The 23,976-nt window shown below is 40.9% G+C and overlaps 1 protein-coding gene across 2 annotated transcripts in view; it reads left to right on the forward strand.

The window, feature by feature from the left end:
* Positions 1 to 23,976, forward strand: part of LOC115230173 — a 143,736-nt gene that overhangs the window by 91,344 nt on the left and 28,416 nt on the right. The window contains exon 1 of one of the 2 annotated variants that reach the window (XM_036500346.1): positions 7,702 to 7,851. The exons of the other annotated variant lie outside the window; for it this stretch is intronic. Within the exon in view, the coding sequence (XP_036356239.1) occupies positions 7,776 to 7,851 (76 nt within the window). The 5' untranslated portion in view covers positions 7,702 to 7,775. Of the gene's footprint in view, positions 1 to 7,701; positions 7,852 to 23,976 lie in introns of those variants that run through there. 2 annotated transcript variants of the gene reach the window in all.

The following is a 23,976-nucleotide window of genomic DNA, read 5'->3' on the forward strand; positions in this document are numbered from 1 at the left end:
AATCAATAGGTTTGTAGGCGATGGCAAGGCAACGTAGGATGAACGAATCAGAAAACTTAGACGTGATGTAGTCCACTTCCACATTTCATTCCAGCTTATTTTACTCTCGATTACGCGTTCCTCCTATCTTGTCATCTGCCCTTGAATCAAATGAAGCTCTTGTAGGAATAAACGACCGTACGTAAGGAGTTGGTGACAAATGTCTTCTTTTGAACGTCGCACGGTCATTCCCTAGCATAAGAAGCCATATATCTCTATATATAAAACTCTAGTTGTGTGAGTGTCTGTCCCCTTCGATTTAGATTCCTAACTCCTCCCACATTTTGCGGTGCAGTTTAACCAAATTCGGGTATCTTATAGTCGTGATTCATATCGAGCCCGTCTGGCTACTAGCGCGCGTCAACGATGAGTCTACGATTTTAAAAATAATTTAACATCATTTTTTATTCCATTTTAATGCATAATTTTTCGTGTGTCGATGGCGGCGGAGTTGGCGTCCACGCTCAAACACCTGCACCTGTGTTTGCTTCTGCCCCTTCTTCCCTCCCTCGTGAAGCTGTGGGGAAGGGAGTGTAAAGAAATCAGCGTCGTAATGCGTTGTCAAGGAGACCAGCGTTCTTTTAGAACAACGACTTTATGGCTTGAAGACACCAAAACAGAAATGGCTAAGAAAGCCCGAATTGGCATCTATAAGGGAAGTAACTCTCTAAAAATGCTTATATAGTTATTTCCCTTACAAACCCGAGCGACGCCGGGCGATACTGCTAGTATTATATAAAATACAGTGCCAAAGAAATAAATGAGGACAACAAACCGTTCTACTATTTGAGAGAGAAGACTGTATTTACAATGTGTACAATGAGAGAGTGTGAGTGCTAGCGTAGTGTTGTGTATGAATGCGTGCACATAGTATTTGTGTCTGTGTGTTCGTGTGTGCGACAGAAGGTACAAAGGTGTATGCGTATAACAGAAAATACAGAGTACAGAGCACAAGATAAGTCTCAGCATATTGAGTTAAGATAGAGTTAGTTTACCAGTTCATGAGGTACACAATAGTAAGTTCGGCGATCTTTCGTTTGTAGTAGCACGTTTCCGTTCGGCGATCTTTCGTTTGTAGTAGCACGTTTCCGTCGATGATTTCCGTAAAAAACTTTTATTTTTTTACATATGGCCTTGCGGGAACATTTGAAGTAATGAGAGCGAAAGAGACTAAGAGGAAGCGATTTTATGACGAGGGAATTTCTTTTGAAGTTACCGAAGCTTTGATGTACATGTGTGTGTGTGTGTGTGTTTGATGGGGTGTGGGAGACAGACAGTATGTTGTGTAAGTGAAGTGCTTCTGTTAGTGTGTGTGAAAGAGAGAGATAACTGAAATTTTTTACTCGGTGTATGTGTATATGTATGTATGCATGTATGTGTGTGTGTGTATGTATGTGTGTGTGTGTGTATGTATCTATGTATGTGTGTGTGTATGTATGTATGTATGGCCGATTCAGTGTACACTGAATCGGCCATACATACATACATACATACATACATACATACATACATACACACACACATACATAGATACATACACACACACACATATACATACACACACACACATACATGCATACATACATATACACATACACCGAGTAAAAAATTTCAGTTATCTCTCTCTTTCACACATTACTCTCTCTGTCTCTTCACACACACTAACAGAAGCACTTCACTTACACAACATACTGTCTGTCTACCACACCCCATCAAACACACACACACACGCGCGCACACACACACACATGTACATCAATGCTTTGATAACTTCAAAAGAAATCCCCTCGTCATAAAATCGCTTCCTCTTAGTCTCTTTCGCTCTCATTACTTCAAATGTTCCCGCAAGGCCATATGTAAAAAAATAAAAGTTTTTTACGGAAATCGACGGAAACGTGCTACTACAAACGAAAGATTGCTACTACAAACGAAAGATTGCCGTAAGTTCTATAACAAGATGTTGTGGGTCACGTGGCAGAGCTGGTTACTACTCGTGTAGAGGTTGTGGCTATCATGCCGTGCTGAGTCTCTTGATATAGATAGTTCTTTCAGATAGACTGACTGTTACTTTTCGGTGAAAGATTCACACAAACAGCGTGAGTTAAACCTGGTCGGTGTGTAGATGTGTGCATGCTGTTGACGGTGCAATGGCGACGATGGTGGAGACGACGTAAAGTTGAAGTACGACGATGGGGATGACGAAGGCGGAGATGGAGATCGTCCTGCGTAGCGGGTGTACAATAGCGTCTTCATAGCTGGAGCAGTAGCATGGTTGGGTGGCTGGTCGTCTGTCGCTGGAACTGGAACATAGCTGAGTAGCCGAAAGACGGTGAATAGTGAAAACTAGCACATTATAAAGCCTGTGGTAGGCTCAAATAAAGCATCCTATCCGAAGGCCGTGATTGGTTAGCTTTACACAATGGCGCGAAATAAGTAGAGATACAGACCGCGCCAAATGCCAACCAATCAGATCAGTGGATACAACAGGGTCAAACTAGCCAAAGATGGTTGTAATCTCAAACGAGATCATTCTTATCGTGTCTCTCAAACAGTGAGGATATCAGATATGCTACACTCTCTTCTCTCTCGGAGAATTCTTGGATTCTCAACCAGGAATTCAAACCGTAGCTTAAATGTTTCTGCTAGTTTCTTTCCTTTGTTCTTTTGAAATGCACTCAGTGATTTACGTGAGTCAATTGTGAAACTCCGTTCAACATAGATAAGCTTTATCTATTTTCCTAATATCTGAGATTAAATCTTAATTCATCCCACGAAAAATCCTCTGTTCCCCTAATCTAATTTATCTAGGAAATTATTATAAATACAGAACACTAAATAGAATTCTTCTTTTTTAACCCGGAGGTACATGCTTGTTTTCTTTCTTCAGTAGTGCCAGTGAAAGAAGATATGTCTTCTCCTCTCTTCTCATAGCGTCACCGAAGTAACAAACATCTCTTACCCTTTTCGCTCGACAACTTTCAAAGAAGTAAATTCCCTTACGTTCTCTCCTTTTTCGGCCACGTAACAGTAGACGAAAATGACCAGAGTTGATTACAAAATGGGCAGCAGAAGCAGATTGTCCGGCTTGCTAGCTATTCTGCCAGCACGCCGACTTAACAGTCTTTTATATATTGGTTTCAAATTTTGGCACAAAACTAACAATTTCAAAGGAGGGGGTAAGTCGATTACATCGACCCCAGTGCTCAACTGGTACTTATTTTATCGAACCCGAAAGAATGAAAGGCAAAGTCGGCCTCGGCGGAAATAGACGTCTATATATTAACAACACAAAACAGTTGTATATATTGTAACATTAAATAAAAACCAATTTAACTGTTATCTATTTCTTGTCATTTATGCACATCACCACTGCACCGATCATGCAGCATCCAATTTCTTTATTAGCCACAAGGGCCCAAACATAGAGGGGTACAATACAGCTTGATTGGGGTCAGACACAATGATTATATGACTTTTAAAATTTTACAAAATATAATGAAATCGAATGGAATCGAATGAGATACAACAAGGACGTAATACAAACATGAGATGAAGCAGAGAGATGGCTTACGCTCCGACCCCACGAGCTCCATTCTCCTACTGAAACTTTTGTATTCAGACTTATGACATGTTTACGAGGAATCTTTCATTCCCAGCACCCTCGCAACATGCAACCATCTTTCTTTGAACATTTTCTTTGACAGGCATCTTCTCTTCCTTTTAATGTAGGAGATAAAAAATCTCACCAACTCGAGACCGGAGATGAGGTTGCCTGTCGCCAAACCTTTCATTCACGACTTCCATACCACCACTTTCGCTATTGCTACTACTGCGAGAAAACATTGCTTACCTTCTTTCGTGAGGAAATCCGGTGGGTCAATTTTTACGATTGACTCAGACGACAACTGTACTCTTCCCGAACCTGACAGCAGATGTTCTACACAAGCCCACACTTCAGACACTCCCGGACACTGAACAATAGCGTGCAGGACGGTTTCCCTATCCCGCCCGCATCTTGGACAGTCGGCAGTGGTAATTCGACCGTGTCTTGCGAGCTTATCCCGAACGGGTAAGGCTCCTCGGTAACATTGCCAGGCCAGGGATTTTTGGAAATTATCCAAACACCCCGGCCCGAACGTCCTTCGGAACAGACTGTCTAACTGGTTATCGCCGAGACCTAGGGTCTCCTCTAGGGTATCGTCGTTCCCAGCCTCTACCAGCCTGCTATAGAAAAATGTGGTGGTACCAAAACCGCTAGCATTACCCGAGCGATGGAACTGTAGGAGTGCTTTACGGCACTCCGTAAACCATGTACCCAAGATCGATCTACGAAGGAACCAACTTTCTTGTCCACTAAAACTAGTGAACCTGGGAAACAACAGATTCGCGAGCGGAGACCACACCTGTTTACCATTCAGGAGTAGCCAGAGATGCCTCAACCTCAGCGCATGTTTGCGCATCAACAGCCAAGGCATCCCCAGTTCTCCATTCAACGGCTTCTGGCAGCAGATAGAACGCCTCACAAGATGAGTGGTGCTCTTCCACAAAAAGCAGAAGATCTGCCTCTCCAACTTGCTCAACCACGAACCGGGACAGGGCACGACGGTTAGGCGGTAAATGATGACCGATGCGATAAACACATTGGCCACCTCCGCCCGCACTTTCAAGGATAACCACCGCCAAGACCAGGTCTTGACTATGCAGGTCACCTTGCTCGATACCTCTGCCCAGTTCTTTTCTACCTGGAGATCTGGTCCAAACCAAACTCCTAGCAGCTTAAGCGGGCCCTCCGTCCAACGCCCCACGACGCTATCCGAAGGCATCGACTTGCCCCTCCAGGTGCCGAGTTGCCAGCCGACTGACTTTTCCCGGTTAATCTTTGCTCCTGTTACCGTCTCGTAAACCTTAATGGTTTCACCTACCCTCTGTAGGTGTTCCATCTTAGTTACGATAATGGTGATGTCATCCGCATATGCTGAAACCGACTCTCCTCGGGATGCCACTCAACTTTCGCAGTAACGGCTCTAGGGCCATCACATACCAAAGCGGCGAGAGCGGACATCCTTAGCGAACTGAGCGCTTAATAGAGAACGGCCTAGAAAGAAAGCCGTTCACCCGAACGATCGAATCGATGTTATCGTATAATTGGATTATCCACCAAAGGAAGCCAAGACCCAGCCCGAACTGTGCCAGCACGGACACCAGGTATCGATGGTCAACCCTATCGAATGCTTTTGACTGGTCTAAACGGACCAAAGCCTCACCTTTGCCAGAATCACTACCAAACCCTTCTAAGGTATAGCGTATAAGATGGAGATTGTCCTGAATGCTTCTGCCGGGGACGACACAGGTTTGTGCCTTGCCGATCAAAGTATTCGCGACCCGCCCCGATCTTTTTGCTAGTACCTTGGCCAAAATCTTCACCTCTGCGTTTAACAGAGTGATGGGCCTAAAGTTGTCTATCTTATCTCCCTTGTTTGGGTCCTTCCTGACCAGAGTCACCACTCCCCTGCGTACAGATCTGGGAATCGACCCATTCTGCTGCCAGTTAGCGTAAACCCAGGCCAGAATTTGCCCAAACAAGTCTGGCATACTTTTGTACAATTCATAAGGCAAACCATCAAGTCCCGGCGCCCTACCAGCTTTACAGTCCATTATAGCCTCTCTCACCTCCTGAGGTGTGATCGGACCATCACAGCACTCAGCATCAGCCCCGAGAGACGCGGCAACCCAGCAAGGAAGTCTGAAAAGTCCAACCTACCATCCGGTCCATCGCTCCTCCCGAAAAGCTGTGCAAAGTGCTCCTGAGAAGCCTGACACATCTCATCGGGTTCGTTCACAATCTCGCCTTGTAGGTTCTCGACAGATCGAATTGTGGAATCATTTCCACGTTGGGTTTCCACCATCCGAGCCCATCCAGCGGCATTGATCCCCTCACTCCCCATTGCACGAAGTCTAGCCCTGATAATGCATCCCATGTATTTGGCCTTGAGATGCTGGTTTAATTCCAGTCTCTTAGCCTTCGCCTGAGCAGCACTACCAGTCAACACGGCTTCCTCTCATTCTTTAACCAGTTCTAGTTCCCTCTTACGCTCTCTAACCACTAAACCTATGCTATATCTAACAATTTAATGACTCTTTTGGGGGCGTACCACCATTTATTATTAATGATGGTACCTGTTAAAGCCCTCTGTATCAGTAACTTAATCCGGCTTCTGTACTCTTCGTTCGCCAAATGGGACTTATTGAGTTTCCAGTAACCAGATCCTCTACTCTGTAACTTATCTAGGTTCAGCTTACAAGTGACCAATTTATGATCACTGTAGCTGACCAAGTGGAACTGTGGACACTTAGCTATGGATCAATCAGTTTCTCTAATTAGAATCCTATCTATATAGGACTTAAAAGACCCGTCACCACTTAACCATGTCCACATTGGGGTGTTCGGGAATCCAAGTCTGTATGGATCTACTAGCTGAAAGCGACTTAGTAGATCCCGGAAGCCGGCATTAGGTATGGGGAGGGACCACCTTTATTTCGGTCCCTTCTTTTGTTAATAGCTCTCGGTGTGCCTTCAAATTGGTTGTGTCAATTTTCCTTGAGTTTCCTCCAGCGGCAGCCGCAAAGCTCCTTATTGGTTCTTCCAATATCCTTCTGCTCACTACAGAATCCTTACTGGTACTTGGCACTGGAGATACACTCTCCCTACGTGCGACAGTACCTTCCATTGTGTAAAAACACTAATAAATACAGTAAAGCGTTCCCCCGCACGGGGAAATTAAAACAAATTTTGCTTCAAAACAAACAATAAACAGTTCCTTTTTTCAAATTATAATAACCAAATTTAACTGTAACAGACACAAAATTTTAACTTTGCACGACCAAAAAACACACTTTTAACTTACTGCATAATAAGCGATATTTAAAAAAAAACGTCTACATCCGACTTCGATCATACAGCATCCACCGCATTCTGGTTACCCAACATCTACTATCCATCTTAAAACCGTTACATAGAGATATTAGATATTGATAGAGGAAGGGGTCTCTTATCGGTCTTATCTACTCAATGTCATTAGGGACGCCGTCGTAATATGCAGCTTGTCGCGGTATTTTAAATCTGGTGAATCCAAGAACTCACTAGGTTTAAATAGAGCCAATATCTTCCAAAGAGAGAGAAAGAAAAGAGAGTGTGAGAGAGAAAGAGAGTGAGAGAGAGAGAAAGAGAGAGAGAGAAAAAGGGAGAGGTGATGTGTATGTGTGTAGGGGAAGTATCGACTCCGGCACTGACCTAGCATTTTATTTATTGACCTGGAAAGGATGAAAAGCAAAGTTGAACTGCTGCGGAATTTGAATTCAGGACGCAGGGAGCCAGATCAAATAGCGCAAAACTTGTCCAACGCCTCCATAACTCTGCCAGCTCGCGCCCATCAACCGTCCAGCGTCCATCAATCCACTATTCAGGCATTTATGTACACATACGCATACATATAAATAAATGTTATGCTTGTGTACGATGCCTTGTTTTATTTCTTTATATTTTTACTGATCTAAATATAATTTCAATCCGGTTTGTGAAAACACTTGATCGGGCAACATTCCAGGAACTTATCCACCCATGTATAACCTCTACTCTCTTCTTTTATAAATTCTGTATAAGTGTTAGCATATCGTTGAAAGAAGCAAAACTTTCGAGCGATTAAAGTGGGTGTGTTTTCTCATAACACAAATCTAAGATGGAAAAGTTTGTTGGAAAATGGGAACAAATTGATGAAGAAGTCCCCAACCAAGAGGCATTTCTTAATGCTGCAGGTAAGGTAATACTTTCATTTTCTGCTCTGATTCACTATTTGATTCACTCTGTATTTTTTTGTATTTGTTGTACATACTTTCGTCTTGGTTGGTAATTATTTGACGGCAACGATTCGAGAGAGGAAGGTATAACTTGGCTGCCTCCATGAAGAACTTGTGCAACATACTTTCTTCATGTTGAGAAGTTATAAATAAATATCTTGCAAGATATTGTTGCAGATATTTTGATCGAATTCGTGGCTTTTTGATTCGTTCTTTTATGTCCCTCCAAAGTCTTTCAGTATTTTGTGTGTGTATTTTCTCTAGGTGCTATCTTCAAAATTGTTAGAGTGAGGCATTTTCGAATCCTTGTTTCAATGTCCTCTCTCCACCCATTCGGAAAACATTTCCCCAACAAATTTCTTTACAATCGTAATCTATGCTGTTTGAAAGGTGCTTCTGTAAAATTTCACTAAAAGATATCCATTTTCCTGAAAGTTATGAGGAGAAAAATCGGATCGTATGAATTTTCCGAAAGTCCTCTCCCCTACCCACGTCTCGTTTGTTTGCGCAAACTTTTGTTTTCATATTCGTTTACTACACGTTTTTTACACCTATGATGTCTTGCAAACAACTTGCACATGTAAGTGCTACCAGTTAAAAGCTCCGTATACCGGAAGCTAGCAAGTGTATGGGGTCATCAGGAGAGAATGCGTGCCGTTTCGGGGCCTACCTCTCGACGGCATCAATGCGCACCGGCCCCCACTCACTGATATGAGGCCCCGCTTGCTAGATCAGCTGGTTATGAAGTTAAACTCAATATACTTCTAGCCATCGCTCATCGTCTCTTTTTAACCAAATCCAGTGGCTAGCCTTCTCCACTGTACATTGGATATCAGTCATGGTGGTATTGACTTTACGATGAGTTAGGCCTAGCGATAACAACAGTCGTCTCACGCTGTGTCCAACAAACCCTCTACATCCAATTTCTTTATTAGCCACAAGGGCCCAAACATAGAGGGGGACAATACAGCCTAATTGGGGTCAGACACACAATGATTATATGACTTTTAAAATTTTACAAAATATAATGAAATCGAATGAGATACAACAAGGACGAAATACAAACATGAGATGAAGCAGAGAGATAGCTTACGCTCCGACCCCACGAGCCCCATTCTCCTACTGAAACTTTTGTATTCAGACTTATGACATGTTCACGAGGAATCTTTTATTCCCAGTACCCTCGCAACATGCAACCATCTTTCTTTGAACATTTTCTTTGACAGGCACCTTCTTTCCAGCCTCACCTTCCTTTTAAGGTGGAAGATAAAATATCTCACCAACCCGAAACCGGAGCCTGTCGCCAAACCTTTCATTCACGACTTCCATACCACCTCTTTCACTATTGCTACTACTGCGAGAAAACATTGCTTACCTTCTTTCGTGAGGAAATCCGGCGGGTCAATTTTTACGATTGACTCAGACGACAACTGTACTCTTCCCGAACCTGACAGCAGATGTTCTGTTTAAATCCACACTACAGACACTCCCGGACACTGAACAATAGCGTGCAGGACAGATTCCCTATCCCGCCCGCATCTTGGACAGTCGGCAGTGGTAGTTCGACCGTGTCTTGCGAGCTTATCCCGAACGGGTAAGGCTCCTCGGTAACATTGCCAGGCCAGGGATTTTTGGAAATTATCCAAACACCCCGGCCCGAACGTCCTTCGGAACAGACTGTCTAACTGGTTATCGCCGAGACCTAGGGTCTCCTCTAGAGTATCGTCGTTCCCAGCCTCTACCAACCTGCTATAGAAAAATGTGGTGGTACCAAAACCGCTAGCATTACCCGAGCGATGGAACTGTAGGAGTGCTTTACGGCATTCCATAAACCATGTACCCAACATCGATCTACGAAGGAACCAACTTTCTTGTCCACTAAAACTAGTGAACCTGGGAAACATCCGTTCCGCGAGTGGAGACCACACCTGTTCACCATTCAGGAGTAGCCAGAGATGCCTCAACCTCAGCGCATGTTTGCGCATCAACAGCCAAGGCATCCCCAGTCCTCCATTCAACGGCTTCTGGCAGCAGATAGAACGTCTCACGACTTCGATAGGAAAATGTTACGCTTTCCAGCCTGCGTCTTCACATTCCTCGAGGAGGTTTTCATAACGGTTCAATTTTCGAACCCGAGCAGCGTCCATATTATCTTCATGAGGAATCGTTAGCTCGACTATATTTACAACTTTCTTTCTTTCTCACCACATCAAAATATCTGGTTTTTTCGTAACTGGGATGAGAAAGAAAACCTGGCACCCAGGTAAATCTGCAGTTACCTCCCAATAGCCGTTCCACTTTTCATTTTTCTCAGGAAGTTTCTTGATCTTCTTCTTGAAACGGATCTGCTTTTTTTTCGTTTTGGTGACCGGGTGCTAAACTAGATCCTGAAAGTTATGAGGGTTAAAAACGAATCGTGTGAATTTTCCGATAGTCCCCTCCCCACACCTTCGGAAAACACTTTCCCGATAAATTTCTTTATAATCATGATCTGTGCTGTTTAAAAGGTGTTTCTGTAAAATTGCACTGATATATATTCATTTTTCTGAAAGTTATGAGGGAAAATTCGGATCTTGTGAATTTTCCGAAAGTCCTATCCTATCCCACCCGTTCGTTTGCGAAAATCTTTGTTTTCATATTCGTTTTCTATACATTTTTTACACCTAGTTGGGTGTTTTTTTTTTTTTATTTTTGTGTCCGGGTCTTAAAATGTATATTGACCTTTTTTGCTTTTAAATCTCACTCTTTCAAAATATTTTCTATCACCAATTATTCAGCTAATATGTCTGTCTAGCTATCTATACATTTCCTTTTCATTAGCATGGCCAAAGGAGATGTAGTGGTAGCTAGATAGTTGAATGATCTCCCTTGCAAGAAAGATTATAGAGTAACCTCCCTTTCTAACTTTCTCGAAGTATCTGTGTCATGAGACGTGATTCTTAATTATTCAAGAAGCTTAGCGTTTCCCCTTGGAAGTTTCTAGAACGTCTACCGTTCCATAAACAAAAACAGCTTGCTAACCCTGTTCTTTGCTTCGTTGTCAATTAGACTTAAAGCCATTCACGTTATTGCTATGTCCGTCTATTTCTCTACGCCAGCTGACTGAAAGCAACCATTTAGCTGTTATTTCTATATTTCCTATATCTGAACTTCCTTGCATAGATTACTTCATTCAACTAGATTCTACATTTTGATTATATATCATCATCGACCAGTAAATAAAATATATTTTTATATAGTAAATTTATTCATCTCTATATGAACTCTTGCAATAATATACACGCAGCCACATCAACACCTGGTACTGACTATATATAACCACTACAGACTTCTCAGCCATCATAAAATGAACTTGAACATTGAATATAAAATATATGTTTAAATGCATTACGTTTATAAGTTGAACAGCCAAGGTAAAATTAATAGAAAATAGTTTCTGTGTACAGTACTCATGTTTGCTGAACATACAACTCTGCTACGTATGCAATTTTGTATGCTGCTTTTCACTCGAATTTAGGGAAATAACACCACTAAATATTTACATGTTGTATTTTAGAAATGTCTTACACATTTTCTCTGCTTGCCAATTGAATTTTCTGCTTTTGAGATTACTACTTAAATATTTTGTAATATAAGCATGTTACCAATGTTTATATGTACCAATGTAAATTTATAGGAGTAGAGAAGCTATATATTTTTAAGTTGTTATCCATGAATCTTCTGGGGTTTTTTAAAGAAATGTTCGCATCCCATTGAATGGTACTGCATATTGTTTTAGTAACACTAATATACAACATCAGAAGTTAGTATCTTGATAACATTTTGGAAAAGCTGCTAATGCCTGTGCAGTACCTTCCACACATATGTGACTTAATCGATATTTTTATCGTATTTAAAGAATTTGAGTGCATCAGGGAATCATTTTAAACTGTCGTGTTATAGCTACCATGTACTCTTGAACTCTTGTGTAGCTGATACATCATGTCACGTTTTGAAAATCATAAACTTCAAAACGTGACATGATGTATCAGCTACACAACCTGACAATATTAGTACTATTCTCAAGATTCCATTTAGAATGAATCATGCATAGCCGCTTCTTCATATGAATGGTGCTTATTCTCCATGCTTTGCTAAGGTACTGTAGTGACGTCATCTTGAGAGTCTTCAGTGCGCGCGTGCGAGGTTGGAATCTTCTAGAAGGCCTGCAGAGGTTCCCTCATGCACATGCGCTCTGAAGACTGACGGAAAAAGTTCTGTCGCGTTCCTCACTTCCGTCGGGGACTCGGGACACGGCCGTTGAACACGGTAGACGTGTTTTGATTAACTCTAGATTTGCTGTGTGGTTGCTGACTGACCAAATGTACATTTCACATATACCTGAATAAAGAGTTATATATATTGTTCGGATGCTTTCCTTGTTTCCTTACATCTACATTTTTTAAAACAAAGAGGAAGAAATTCTACAGTACATTAGTCTTGCAGTTAGAGAGTTGTGTGGAACATCAACAGACATTGAATGCTTTTTGAGCAGTTCTCACTAGACTCAACATTTTACACCCTTTGTACACTTACATGTATAACTATATGTACAGGTCTACACAGGCATATATACACACAGCGACATATGTCTTTAGACACATACGCAATGTAAGCGTGTGTATGCAAACTGATACAGGCATACTAATACATATATTAATCTCTATATTAAAAACAATACTTATTGCCTGTGCAATATTCTGGTTTTCATATCTATAGCTATCTATTTATCTAATCTAATCTATCAATCTGTCTACACACACACACACGCGCACACACACACACACATCTATGCTTGAATATATATATTTGTATGCGTGTATGTAATATATATATATATACATATATATATAACAAATAAAAGAAACATAAAATGGAATTCACGAGATTCTTTATTAATCACAATGTTAGTTTCGACCATCTCTCGCGACTAAGATACTGTACAACTAGTAATGGTGCATCCTTCAATGCAGATGTGTCTCAGGTGACTTTTCAAAAGATACCTTGCTCAATAAACTCCGTTTCGCTTGGTTCGATTATACAGCATATCATTATTTTGCCAGTAGGTGGTTGCCTATAGGCTTCAAGGTTTATATATATGCACATACACACATGCACACATACAGACACACAGACACACACACACACGCATACACGCAAGCACATTTCGCTTTTGTATTTGGTTTGCAAGATTCTTTATGTGAATTCGTGTGTTGAATAATATTTTGTGTCTAGGGAGAGTTATTCTGTTTTTGTGCCTTATTACTTAACACACTCACCGGTTCAATTTCCACTCATTTACTTATTTATTTTTTCTAAAATTTTCGTTGCGTCTTGCAACTTTTTTAAATAGTCTGTTATCAGAGCTGCATTCTTTTTGTTTGTGTGCATGTGTGTGCATCAATGTGCATGTGGATACACATATGTATATCTCTTCTATTTTTTGATTATTATAAATCTTCCACCGCGGAGGAAACCGGTTTCCAACAAAGATACAAGGCTCCATCTTTGGGATGTAGTTAACAGAGACAAATTCAAATTTGGAACTTGAGAAAAGTCTTGCATAATTTTACTGTTCCACTCACAGATTGCACTTGTAATGTACGAATCAACCAGTCAGTTTCTCTTTCTGAAAATCCCAGTTTATCCAGATTCTTCATTATGCATTTACTAATAAAACCCAGTGCTCCAATTATTATTGGTATGAATTCATTATCTGGATATAGAAACTGGAGGTTTCAAAGCAGTTGTCCATAGATATCCTCTTTTACTTTGATTTTGAAAGAGATATTTATATCTACAGGACAGTTAGCCATTATGATGGTACATACTTTTGCCCCTCTATCTCAAACAACACTATCCGGCCTACTATACTTACATTTGACAGAAGTTTTGATGGGAATATTCCACCAGTATTCTTTGTGTTGGTGTTTATGAATATATTCCATAGCAGAAGTATTTTCTAAGTTTATTTAAGGACAGTCTTTTTTGCGGATGGCATTGTAAATTATTTTAGCAACAACACTATGCCGCATATGGAGGTAGTGCCATGACAACATTTTAGGACAACTGCTAATCACATGAAACATGGACATAGCGTCATACTCTCTCTTGTTCACCAAGTACTTTGTGGCAATCTCCTGTTCCTGGATTGTAAAAGCATAACCTTCAAAGTGAGATGTGATGTAGTGATTTTGTGTCCAAGAGAGGCTGCGCTTTGTGTCAATTCTACTGTCTTCTTCAAGCTTTCGGACAACATATCCATGCATGGTCTTTTTTTTTGTTTGTATGCTGAGTGCTTTCCATCTAGGTCTTCTCTGAGGTAAGAGAGTGCAGCTGTTTTGGGGCTGTATAGATCATCAGGAAGAGAGTGTTTCTCGTACAACTCATACAATATTCCTCACTTCACTTTCAGCACTGCATTAATATATTTGTTTTTGCTGCTGTTGTTTAGCAGGTGCTGCCTGAGTGATACGATAGGGCATTCGAAGACCACCTGCACTGATCTCACGCCTCTACCACCTTCATTTCTTCTTAGATAGAGCCTGTCAACATCATTGTTTCTATGGAAGTTCCCAGTTGTTTTCAGGATTTTGCGGGTTTTGATATCTATGGAGTGGATTTCCTCTACAGCCCAATCAAGTATCTCAAATGTTGGGTACAGCACTGCTACTGCAAATGCATTGTGAGATATTGATTTGTTGTAAGAGGAGAGTTCTGACTGCCACATTTTCCTAAGTCTGGTGTAATGTTCTCAGGTCACTCTATCTTTATTCACAGTGCCTCCATATGATACATTTTCGTCTATGTCTAGGTACTTGCAACATTTTTTGTGTGGAATGAGGAAGATAGAGAGATCGTCGATGCACAAATTTTGGGTTTGGGGGACTGACTTTCCTCGTTCTATAACCAAATATGAACATCTCTGCTGGCCAAATTCCATGCCAATACCAGCTGAAAATGTTGTTATTAATTCCAGTTGTTTTTTGGCATTGTTAACACTTTTAGCATAAATCTTCAGGTCATCTACAAAGAAATTATGAGTTACATTGACATCTCTAGCAGTTGAAGAACCTAGAATGTAACCACTTGTTTTTTGCAGTAGGAACGATAATGGATTCAGTGCCAAAATGAAAAGAAGTACAAATAGAAACAATTATTCTCTTCTCAGTTGTAAGGGTAAGAATAGTTGTCTATGTCTTTGTGAATCTCACTATAGCAGCAATTAAGGTAGTAGGTATCTTTGCCAGATGTAGACATGTATGTATGTATGTATGTATGTATGTATGTATGTATGTATGTATGTATGTATGTATGTATGTATGTATGTATGTATGTATATATGTATGTATGTATGTATGTATGTATGTATGTATGTATATATCTATGTATTCTGCATATTAATGTGTTTGTGTGTTCATGTTTGTGTATTTGTGTGTTTACCTCTTTTCCTTGTGTGTGCATGTTTTGAGTTGTGTATGCCTATATATGGTGGATTCTCTCCTCGAAGACGATGAATGAGGGTTCAGTAAGTAACCTTCAACAATTCCTAAGCCTTGTGACACCGCATGTGTACCTTCAATATATATATATATATGTGTGTGTGTGTACATTTGTATGTATGTATGTATGTATGTATTCTGCATATTCATGTTTGTGTGTGTGTGTCTGTTTGTATGTATGTGTGCGTATCTATGTGTGTACCTCTGTCTCCTTGTGTGTGCATGTTTGAGTGTATCTATGTGTATGAGGTGGAGTGACTGTACGTGCATCTGTTATGTATGGATGTTTGTCTCCATATGTGCCCTTGTATGTATGTGAAGTGTGCGTGTGTGTATATGGTCATGTATTTCAGTCTACATTTGTATATGTATGTGTGTATGTGTGCTTGTCTATCCATATTACCTATGTATGTATGTATGTATGTATGTATGTATGTATGTATGTATGTATGTATGTATGTATGTATGTGCTTGTCTATCCATATTACCTATGTATGTATGTATGTATGTATGTATGTATGTATGTATGTATGTATGTATGCATGTATCTATCTATCTATCAATCTATCCGTTTACCTCCATATCCATTTACCTACACACCCACATATACCACACACACACACACACTAGACTAACTACTCTGCATTGCCCGGTAAAGTATTCACGGAATTGTTTGCCATTTTTGTAGAATGAGAATTCACAGTACTTATGCATGTATATATATCTAACTTAACTTCTGGACTTATCGGAACTATCCAAACAATAGTAATCAATTTACATGAGTAGAAGCCTTTTTTAAAAATAATTTTTATCCAGAAAATCACCTGTTACTTTTGTTTTAAAGTGAAAGAGAGGAGAAGGTAAAAGATGTATGAATGTATATGTGTAACGAACTTAGTGTGCGTGAATATCTTCTCTTGTACTTTCGGGGTATAAGAAAGCAATCACTAGCCGTTGCTTTAATAATCCAGAATTCTACCAGTCAGAAACAACAAGACGCAGACGTAAAATATATATATACTACTTTATTCTCTTTCTTGGTAACAATAACAATAAGTGGTTATCTGATGTCCTTGGTTCGGAGGCGCGCAAGGCTGAAAGTTAATCGATTGTAATATTTACAATATTCAGCCGCTAAAACCAGAACGGGTTCAAGATGGCGTCGAACAGGGAAGTTGAATGTGGTCGGCAACAATTTGGTTAAAGGCATTCGGCCGACTGCTGCTAGAATCAAGTCCTGACGGAGAGAGTCCTCGCTGACTGCTGCTAGTGGTCAAACGTTCTACGACCCCCTTGCCTCGCTAACTGCCGTAGGCAATAGGGTTCTTCTTCCGGTGCTTCGCGCATGCGCGAGAGGGCCCTTCCTCTCTCTGCCTTGGTAAAGGCACCAACACGCGCGAAATAGAAAATGGACGGTGCGCGCGCGCGCACCGTTATAGGCTCACTACATATGAAATGGACGTGTGTGTGCATGTGTGTGTGAGAGAGAGAGAAAGAGAAAGAATGTGTGCCACTTACACATACATGAAAACGCACACGTTCACCCACTCACACTACACATACACATGCACATGTACATACAAAAAAGATTTACGCATATGTATTGATGTATATACGTATACATGACAACATACCCCATCGCTCACTCTCTCTTTTTCTCCCTCTCTCTCTCTCTTACTCCCTCTCTCTTCCTTCTCTCTTTCACACACACGTCCGTTTCATATACACGTACATACATCTTTCGCTTTCTCCTCTCTTTCACTTTAAAACAAAAGTAAATAAATAAATTTTTATGGAAAGTAACGAACTCTGGATGTTGAAATCACATTCAGTTAAAAGTCTTTCTAAATGATGAAAATATTGTGTATGTCAAAAAGTCGACGGTTTTTTTTAGAGAGCACGAAGACAGATAGTAGACTTGTGTTTGTGTTGATTGACACTTTTTGACATTCATTATATGTATGTGTATTCTGTAAGTGTGTTGACGTCGTGGAAGTCATGTATTTTTTCGTCAAGAATGTAAAAAAAATTGTGTTTAATCATTTAAATAGAGGTTCAAATGTCACAAAAATTTGCACTGCACCACCGAAGGTAAGTATGAAAATAAATATGTAAAAAAAAAGCTATGATAAAATATACTATTTCTGAGATATTTCAGTTGCAAACAAGCATCCCTAGAGTTCCCTCTAAAGTCCATCCCCTTGTCTTTCTCTCTGTCCCCTTCTTTCTCCATACCACCCTCTCTGTCCATTTACTTCACTCTCTTGCACCTCTATCCCGCCCTCTCTCTCCCTCTCCATTTTTTCTCTCTGCCTTTCTTCTCCCTGCTCCCCCTAAGGTCGATCCCTTGTCTCTCTTTTCCTCCCTGTCCCTTTACTTCTTTCTCTCTACCACACCTCTATCCTGCTCTCTCTCTCCCCCTGCTGATCTGCCATTCTTTCTCTCTCCTCTCAGGTCAATTCCCTTGTCTCTCTCTCTCTATCTCCCCCCCCGGCTGATCTACCACCAGCTTTTATCCTTCTCTTCTCTCCTCTCCCTCTCAGGTCAACCACCGTATCTTTCCTCCTCTCTCTGTTCCTCTATTTCACTCTCACTGTATCCCAAGCGAGGATGTCAAGGAACTGGTCTGCAAACGAGTTGCAATTGTTTGTCCGCGCCTGAAAGATGGCCGAGGGTGATTCCCCAAACAATATCATAGCAGCGGCGCTTAAGAGCAAAGATTTCTCCAGGACCATCGCCCAGATAGAGCGAAAGAAACGAGAATTCCTCCGTTCATATGCTCTAATCAGGCAACACATGGACACACTGAACATCATCCTGGGAGGTGACTGCAACCAAAAGGATGGAGAAAGCATCCAGGACCCAACAAAAGATACAACTGAGAGACCTGCAACCAAGGGAAACAATGGCACATGTCCAGCTCCCAACACAACTGAAGACCAAAGAGGTGCGATGGCCACAAAAAAGGAAAGCACCCAAAAATCGATGGAAAACAAGAGGTAAAAGACAAGAAAACTAAAACAAACACTGATCAGAAAAAACAGAAGAACCCCAGTAAGAACTACAAGGGCAAAAGCAGAAACATCTGCAAATTCTACCTAAAGGGAGACTGCTAGCATGGGGTCGAAGGTGCAAACTGTCGTTTTGCACATCAGAAGCCCTGCCAAAAACCGCATGGACACAAGACAAAAATCCCTCCCTAGGGGAGAACAAAAGGAAAAAGAAAAATATAGAAGAAGGAAAAATGGCACACGGACTATTCCTAAAAGACGATATGCAGATGTAGTGCGCGGTCCAAAAAAGATACTGCATAGGCCAACAAATGGCCAGCTTCACCCAGATGTGAGAAGGGCAGCAGCTGAACAGCAATCTTTTTTGTGCATGGCACACAAAATTGTTCAGTAGCTGACCTGGCTACAAACACAAAGCAAGAACTACCACCACATAAGGCCACCACCAACATATGCAGGATGGCTACCACAGACACCAACACACACACCACAAAAATATTTCTATTGAACGTAGGAGGGCTGCTGCGCAGCAACTATAAAAGGAAAATCTCATTCCTGAGAGACTTTGCGGCATGCAATCAAGCTATATGCATGGCACTCATAGAAATGCATCTTGGACCTGATATAGGTGATGAAGAATTAAAAATACCGCAATATGTTGTCATACGCTCAGATTGTGGAGTTGCAATGTACATCCGAGATGACCTCATGCCCCTGGTCCTGATGTCATATTTAAACTCAGTGTGTGACACTCAAATTGTACACATAAGACAACTGAATATCGTCATATGTACTACATATCGCCCACTGGATGCCCCAAATCACACAGGCATGTTTGAAGACTGCCTAACAAAATTAGGAGAAGTTCTCACCAACCTGGAACAACACAACAGTGTATTCTTCATGGGTGACTTTAACTTCCCCAATGTGGAATGGCCGGGGAGGGGGGCAGATGCTCCCAGGGATGACACACCATCAGCAGGCACAGGCAGAGTCCCTGCTCCATCTCACAAATGCCTCTTTCATAGAGCAAATAGTGCTGCAAACAACAAGGGCAAATAATATACTGGATCTCTGCTTCACAAACAATAACATTAACATAATGTTAAAGTGATGCCGAAAATGATCTCGGATCACAACATAATAGAGCTGTCTATATATGGACCAAAAGCCCCGCAGACACACAGCCTATATGAAGCATCCACAATCTCTCCAACTTAAACTTTCATAAAGCAAATTGGAAGTTGATCGAGAAAGAGATCCTCAAACAGGATTGGCCTAAATGTCTCTCCACACCAGACATTGAGATGAAACACAAACGCTTCATGTTCATAATACAAGCTAAATGTGACAAATATGTTCCAGCGTGCAGGGCCAGCACACACAAAAACAGGATCCCTAGAGAAAGGAAGATTCTTATGAGACGACGGACAAGGATTGCGAACCGCCTGAGCAAGCACACCAAAAGTGGTGAGAAGTCTCGGCTCAAGAGAATGCTAATGGAAATTGAGAAAAGTCTGCATCAGTCTCATGAAAAGGAGAGAGCAGATAAAGAAGCTTGGGTAATAGAAAATATAAAGTCAAACCCTAAAGCTTTCTTTAAGTTTGCCAAAGAGACAGCCACAGTGCGCCAGAGAATATGACCTCTTTTCCAAAAAGATGGCTCACAGAAAATCCCACGAGGATAAGTGAAATACTGAACGAACAGTTCCAAAATGTGTTCACTACACCTCTAGGACACAGGCAAGTAAACAACCCAGAAGAATTCTTTGCCACTTTACCTGTGGCCAAAGAGGCAAAAATTGAGTACATCAACATTGAATATGATGATATCACACTGGCCATAGATGAGATTGACACAAACTCAGCTGCTGGACCTGATAGATTTCCAGCGATCTGTAATGGAACTGGTTAATTCTTCACACTGTTTGGATGCAACCAATTTCCTTTCTTTTTGTTTCTAGAAACTACCAGTCAGGAACAAAACGCAACTTTAAAATATTTATGATTCTTTTTTCTCTTATTTACAAATGAAGCACATTGGTATATTGGTATTCACTTGGTTCAATATAGCAAGGCTGAATTTTAACATTTGTAAGATTCTTACAACAAATTCAGCAGCAACAGAGCTGGTCAAATTCTAAGCGTCTGGGACAGGAGAATGGCTGATCACACGTTTAATACGTCTTTTCGCTTCAATAGCCGTGTTTCAAGTCGACGACGCTAAACAAGGAACGCGATAGAATTTTCTTCCCCAGTCTCTAGCGCATGTGCATGAGGGAACTTCCGTAGGCCTTTCCAGAAGGTTCCAGCTCCGCACACGCACACTGAAGAATGACATTGCGTGTGCGCACACTGGAAAATGACGTCACTACATTGAGTACATCAACATTGAAGATGATGATATCACACTGGCCATAGATGAGATTGACACAAACTCAGCTGCTGGACCTGATGGATTTCCAGCGATCCTTCTCAAATCATGCAAACGAGCCCTTGCAAAACCGCTACAGCTTCTTTTTCAGCCTACTAATAACTCTACCTGTGTTTATATAAACTGTGGGTATTGGGGCATGACTACCTACTACGTATATTTCCTATTTAGTACTGGGGATGTTTCATTTATGAGGATGTACTCCTGTATTTGTCTGAGTGTTGGGTCCTTCGGGTGCTTGGACAAAATGCAGATGTCAAGTTGACCCAGTGTGTCTCGATGTTGGTAGAGTATAGAGGACTTTTTTCTTGTCATATTGTCTGAGATAAGGTGCATAGAGAGTGCTTGTAAAGACAAGAACATGATATACATAGGTGAGACATCTAGAAGAATTGCGAAGAGACTAAATGAACATTTGAGAAAATATGATGACAAAAAACAGTCCTTCATATACTCTACCAACATGCCAAAGGCCAACATGGAGGCACACTGGGTTAACTTGACATCTGCAGTTTATTCAAGCACCTGAAGGACCCAACATTCAGACCAATACAGGAGTACACCCTCATAAATGAAACATCCCCACTATTAAATAGGAAATATATGTAGAAGGTCCCAATACCCTCAATTTATATATGCACAGATAGAGCTATAGTAGGCTGTTATGCAGACACACATATATATATATGTTACCATTATTCAATAGCCAAGATAAAACTCTGAGTTTCGGATGCCGAAGTGGAAATCCACAACACCATCTCTTCGGTTATCTGGCCATCTGAAAAACTCTGTGAAAAAATACCGTTATTCAAAGGGAAATTACTGTGTTATAATTCCGCTACTTATATAAATTAAGGTTAAAAGTTCATAGTAAACACATAAGCATGGCTACTCATACGCTCACATGTGCGCTCGTGTATCCACGTGCGTACGTATGCGTCACTATGAAAACATACACATCTTCACTCGCATTTTTCGCCAAATGTATACGCATATATATACAAACTCATACACACACACACGTACCGTAAAGATTTATATACATACGTCTATATACGCACAAGCACAAGAAAAACATGGTTAAAGGTAATAATACAGAAAAAAACATAAGGAAGTATACAAAGCGTAAAGCCACTTTCATATACGGACATGCCCTTATGCACACATACACACACACGCCCATATATGTACATACCCGCACATGTTTATATACGCATACACAAAAAAGATTATACATACGCCCCAAAAAACCGGAAAAAATTGTAAAAATACTAAGTAAAAACGTCTATATATATATGTATTCTTATGCCCGCACACATCTATATACATACACACCCGCCCACTCATACATAATCACACACGTATACAAATGAATCTATATACACGTCTATATAGGCACAGGAAAAAATATATATATAGTTGAAATTTACAGAAAAACAAAAGACAAGTGTATAAACAACAAGCAGGTATATTAGTTTGACGCTCAGGAAGGGGAGAAGGTCTTTTACGTTTCAAGCCTATGCTCTTCATCAGAAAGGAACACAAGGAAATAAACAGAGACTATATAAAGAGAGAGAATAAAAAAACTTTTGGAGTTGGCAGTCAATCATGGCGACTATATATATATATATATATATACTAGCAGAGATACCCGGCGTTACCCGGTTACATTCAATTGAAGAATCAGACTTTTCTGTTATATATATGGACACACACACACACACACGCACATATATATATATATGTATATTAATATAAATACATGAAAGTACATGAAGTTTGTTAAAAAAGGGGGATCATGTATATACCTCCTGGCTGTTGAGATTATAACACCTCGTTGTAAACAATGTTCCTTGTTTTTCCTTGTGGGGCATATACAAAAAGGTTTCTTTTGGTTCCTACTCTTGAGCAGCCAACATACAGTTGCCCATGCCAGAAGCAGGGCTCTTACAAGAGAAGACCAGCTACAGAGAGGGTTTGACCCTGAGATTTGTTAATGGACATGGCAAAGCTGACACGAAGGATGGACATGGCAAAGCTGACACGAAGGAGGAATTGCAGTCTTCTGAATGTAAATGGAATTTCTGCTCCCGATGGAGTAAGAGGAATTCTTGGAATAAAGACGTCATCACCTTTTCCACATCCAGAAAGAATGATCGCCTCGATAACGTGTGACATCATTTTCTTTATCACCAGTCGTGTTCCATTGCAAAGTCTTGGTGGTTCCAGATTGCGGAGTAGCATTACAGGAGTTCCAACTTTAAGTGCTAATATGTGTGGAGGTAGTCCAGGAGGCTCCAGTGAATTGAGAAATTCATGAGGATAGTTCACAACTTCATTTATATCTGGAATTGTATCAACAGACTTGTAAGTGTGTATAGTGCCGGGAAGAGAATGCATTAGCTGTTGATTAATTTTGTTAACAGCAACGTTTTTGGAGCTAATATTGCTCTTTCACACAGCCAATTGTGATTTTGGTAGTTTTGTGTGAAGTCGGGAAAGACTTTGTTTTTGAGGTCATCTACAGAATTAACAACAGAGGAAAATGACCACACTTCCATTTGTCCTGCAGCATCGAGAGGCATCTTGCCTTCACCAAGTGTCAAAATGTCCTGTGCAAACTTTGTGGACATTTTGTCGCCGTGTAGCTGAGCTCTCATGTTAATGGTGAGACTGAGGATTGTAACACGATGCCACAGGATAGAGGACTTTAGGCATGCTTGGACTTCATCTGCTCTAGTGCCTTTCGGAATGACAGGAAGAGTTTGCCTGAAATCACCTGACAACAGAAGCGTTACACCTCCCATTGGAGCCTGACAGTCTCGGATGTCTTTCAGGGCTCTATCTAATGCTTCCAAAGCTCCCTTGTGAGCCATAGTGCACTCATCCCAGACAATTAGATGACACATTTTAAGTACTTGTCCCTGATCTGAGCTTTTGTTGATGTTGCATGAAGGCATTTCGGATGCTGCTAAATTGAGAGGGAGTTTAAAAGTTGAGTGTGCTGTCCTGCCACTGAGTAACAAAGTAGCTGCAATGCCAGAGTAGGCTACAGCTACTGAAATGTCCTGATGCTGCCTAACTTCTGCAAGGAGAA

This window comes from Octopus sinensis, linkage group LG2, assembly GCF_006345805.1.
Source record: "Octopus sinensis linkage group LG2, ASM634580v1, whole genome shotgun sequence".
In the NCBI taxonomy this organism is placed as follows: domain Eukaryota; kingdom Metazoa; phylum Mollusca; class Cephalopoda; order Octopoda; family Octopodidae; genus Octopus; species Octopus sinensis.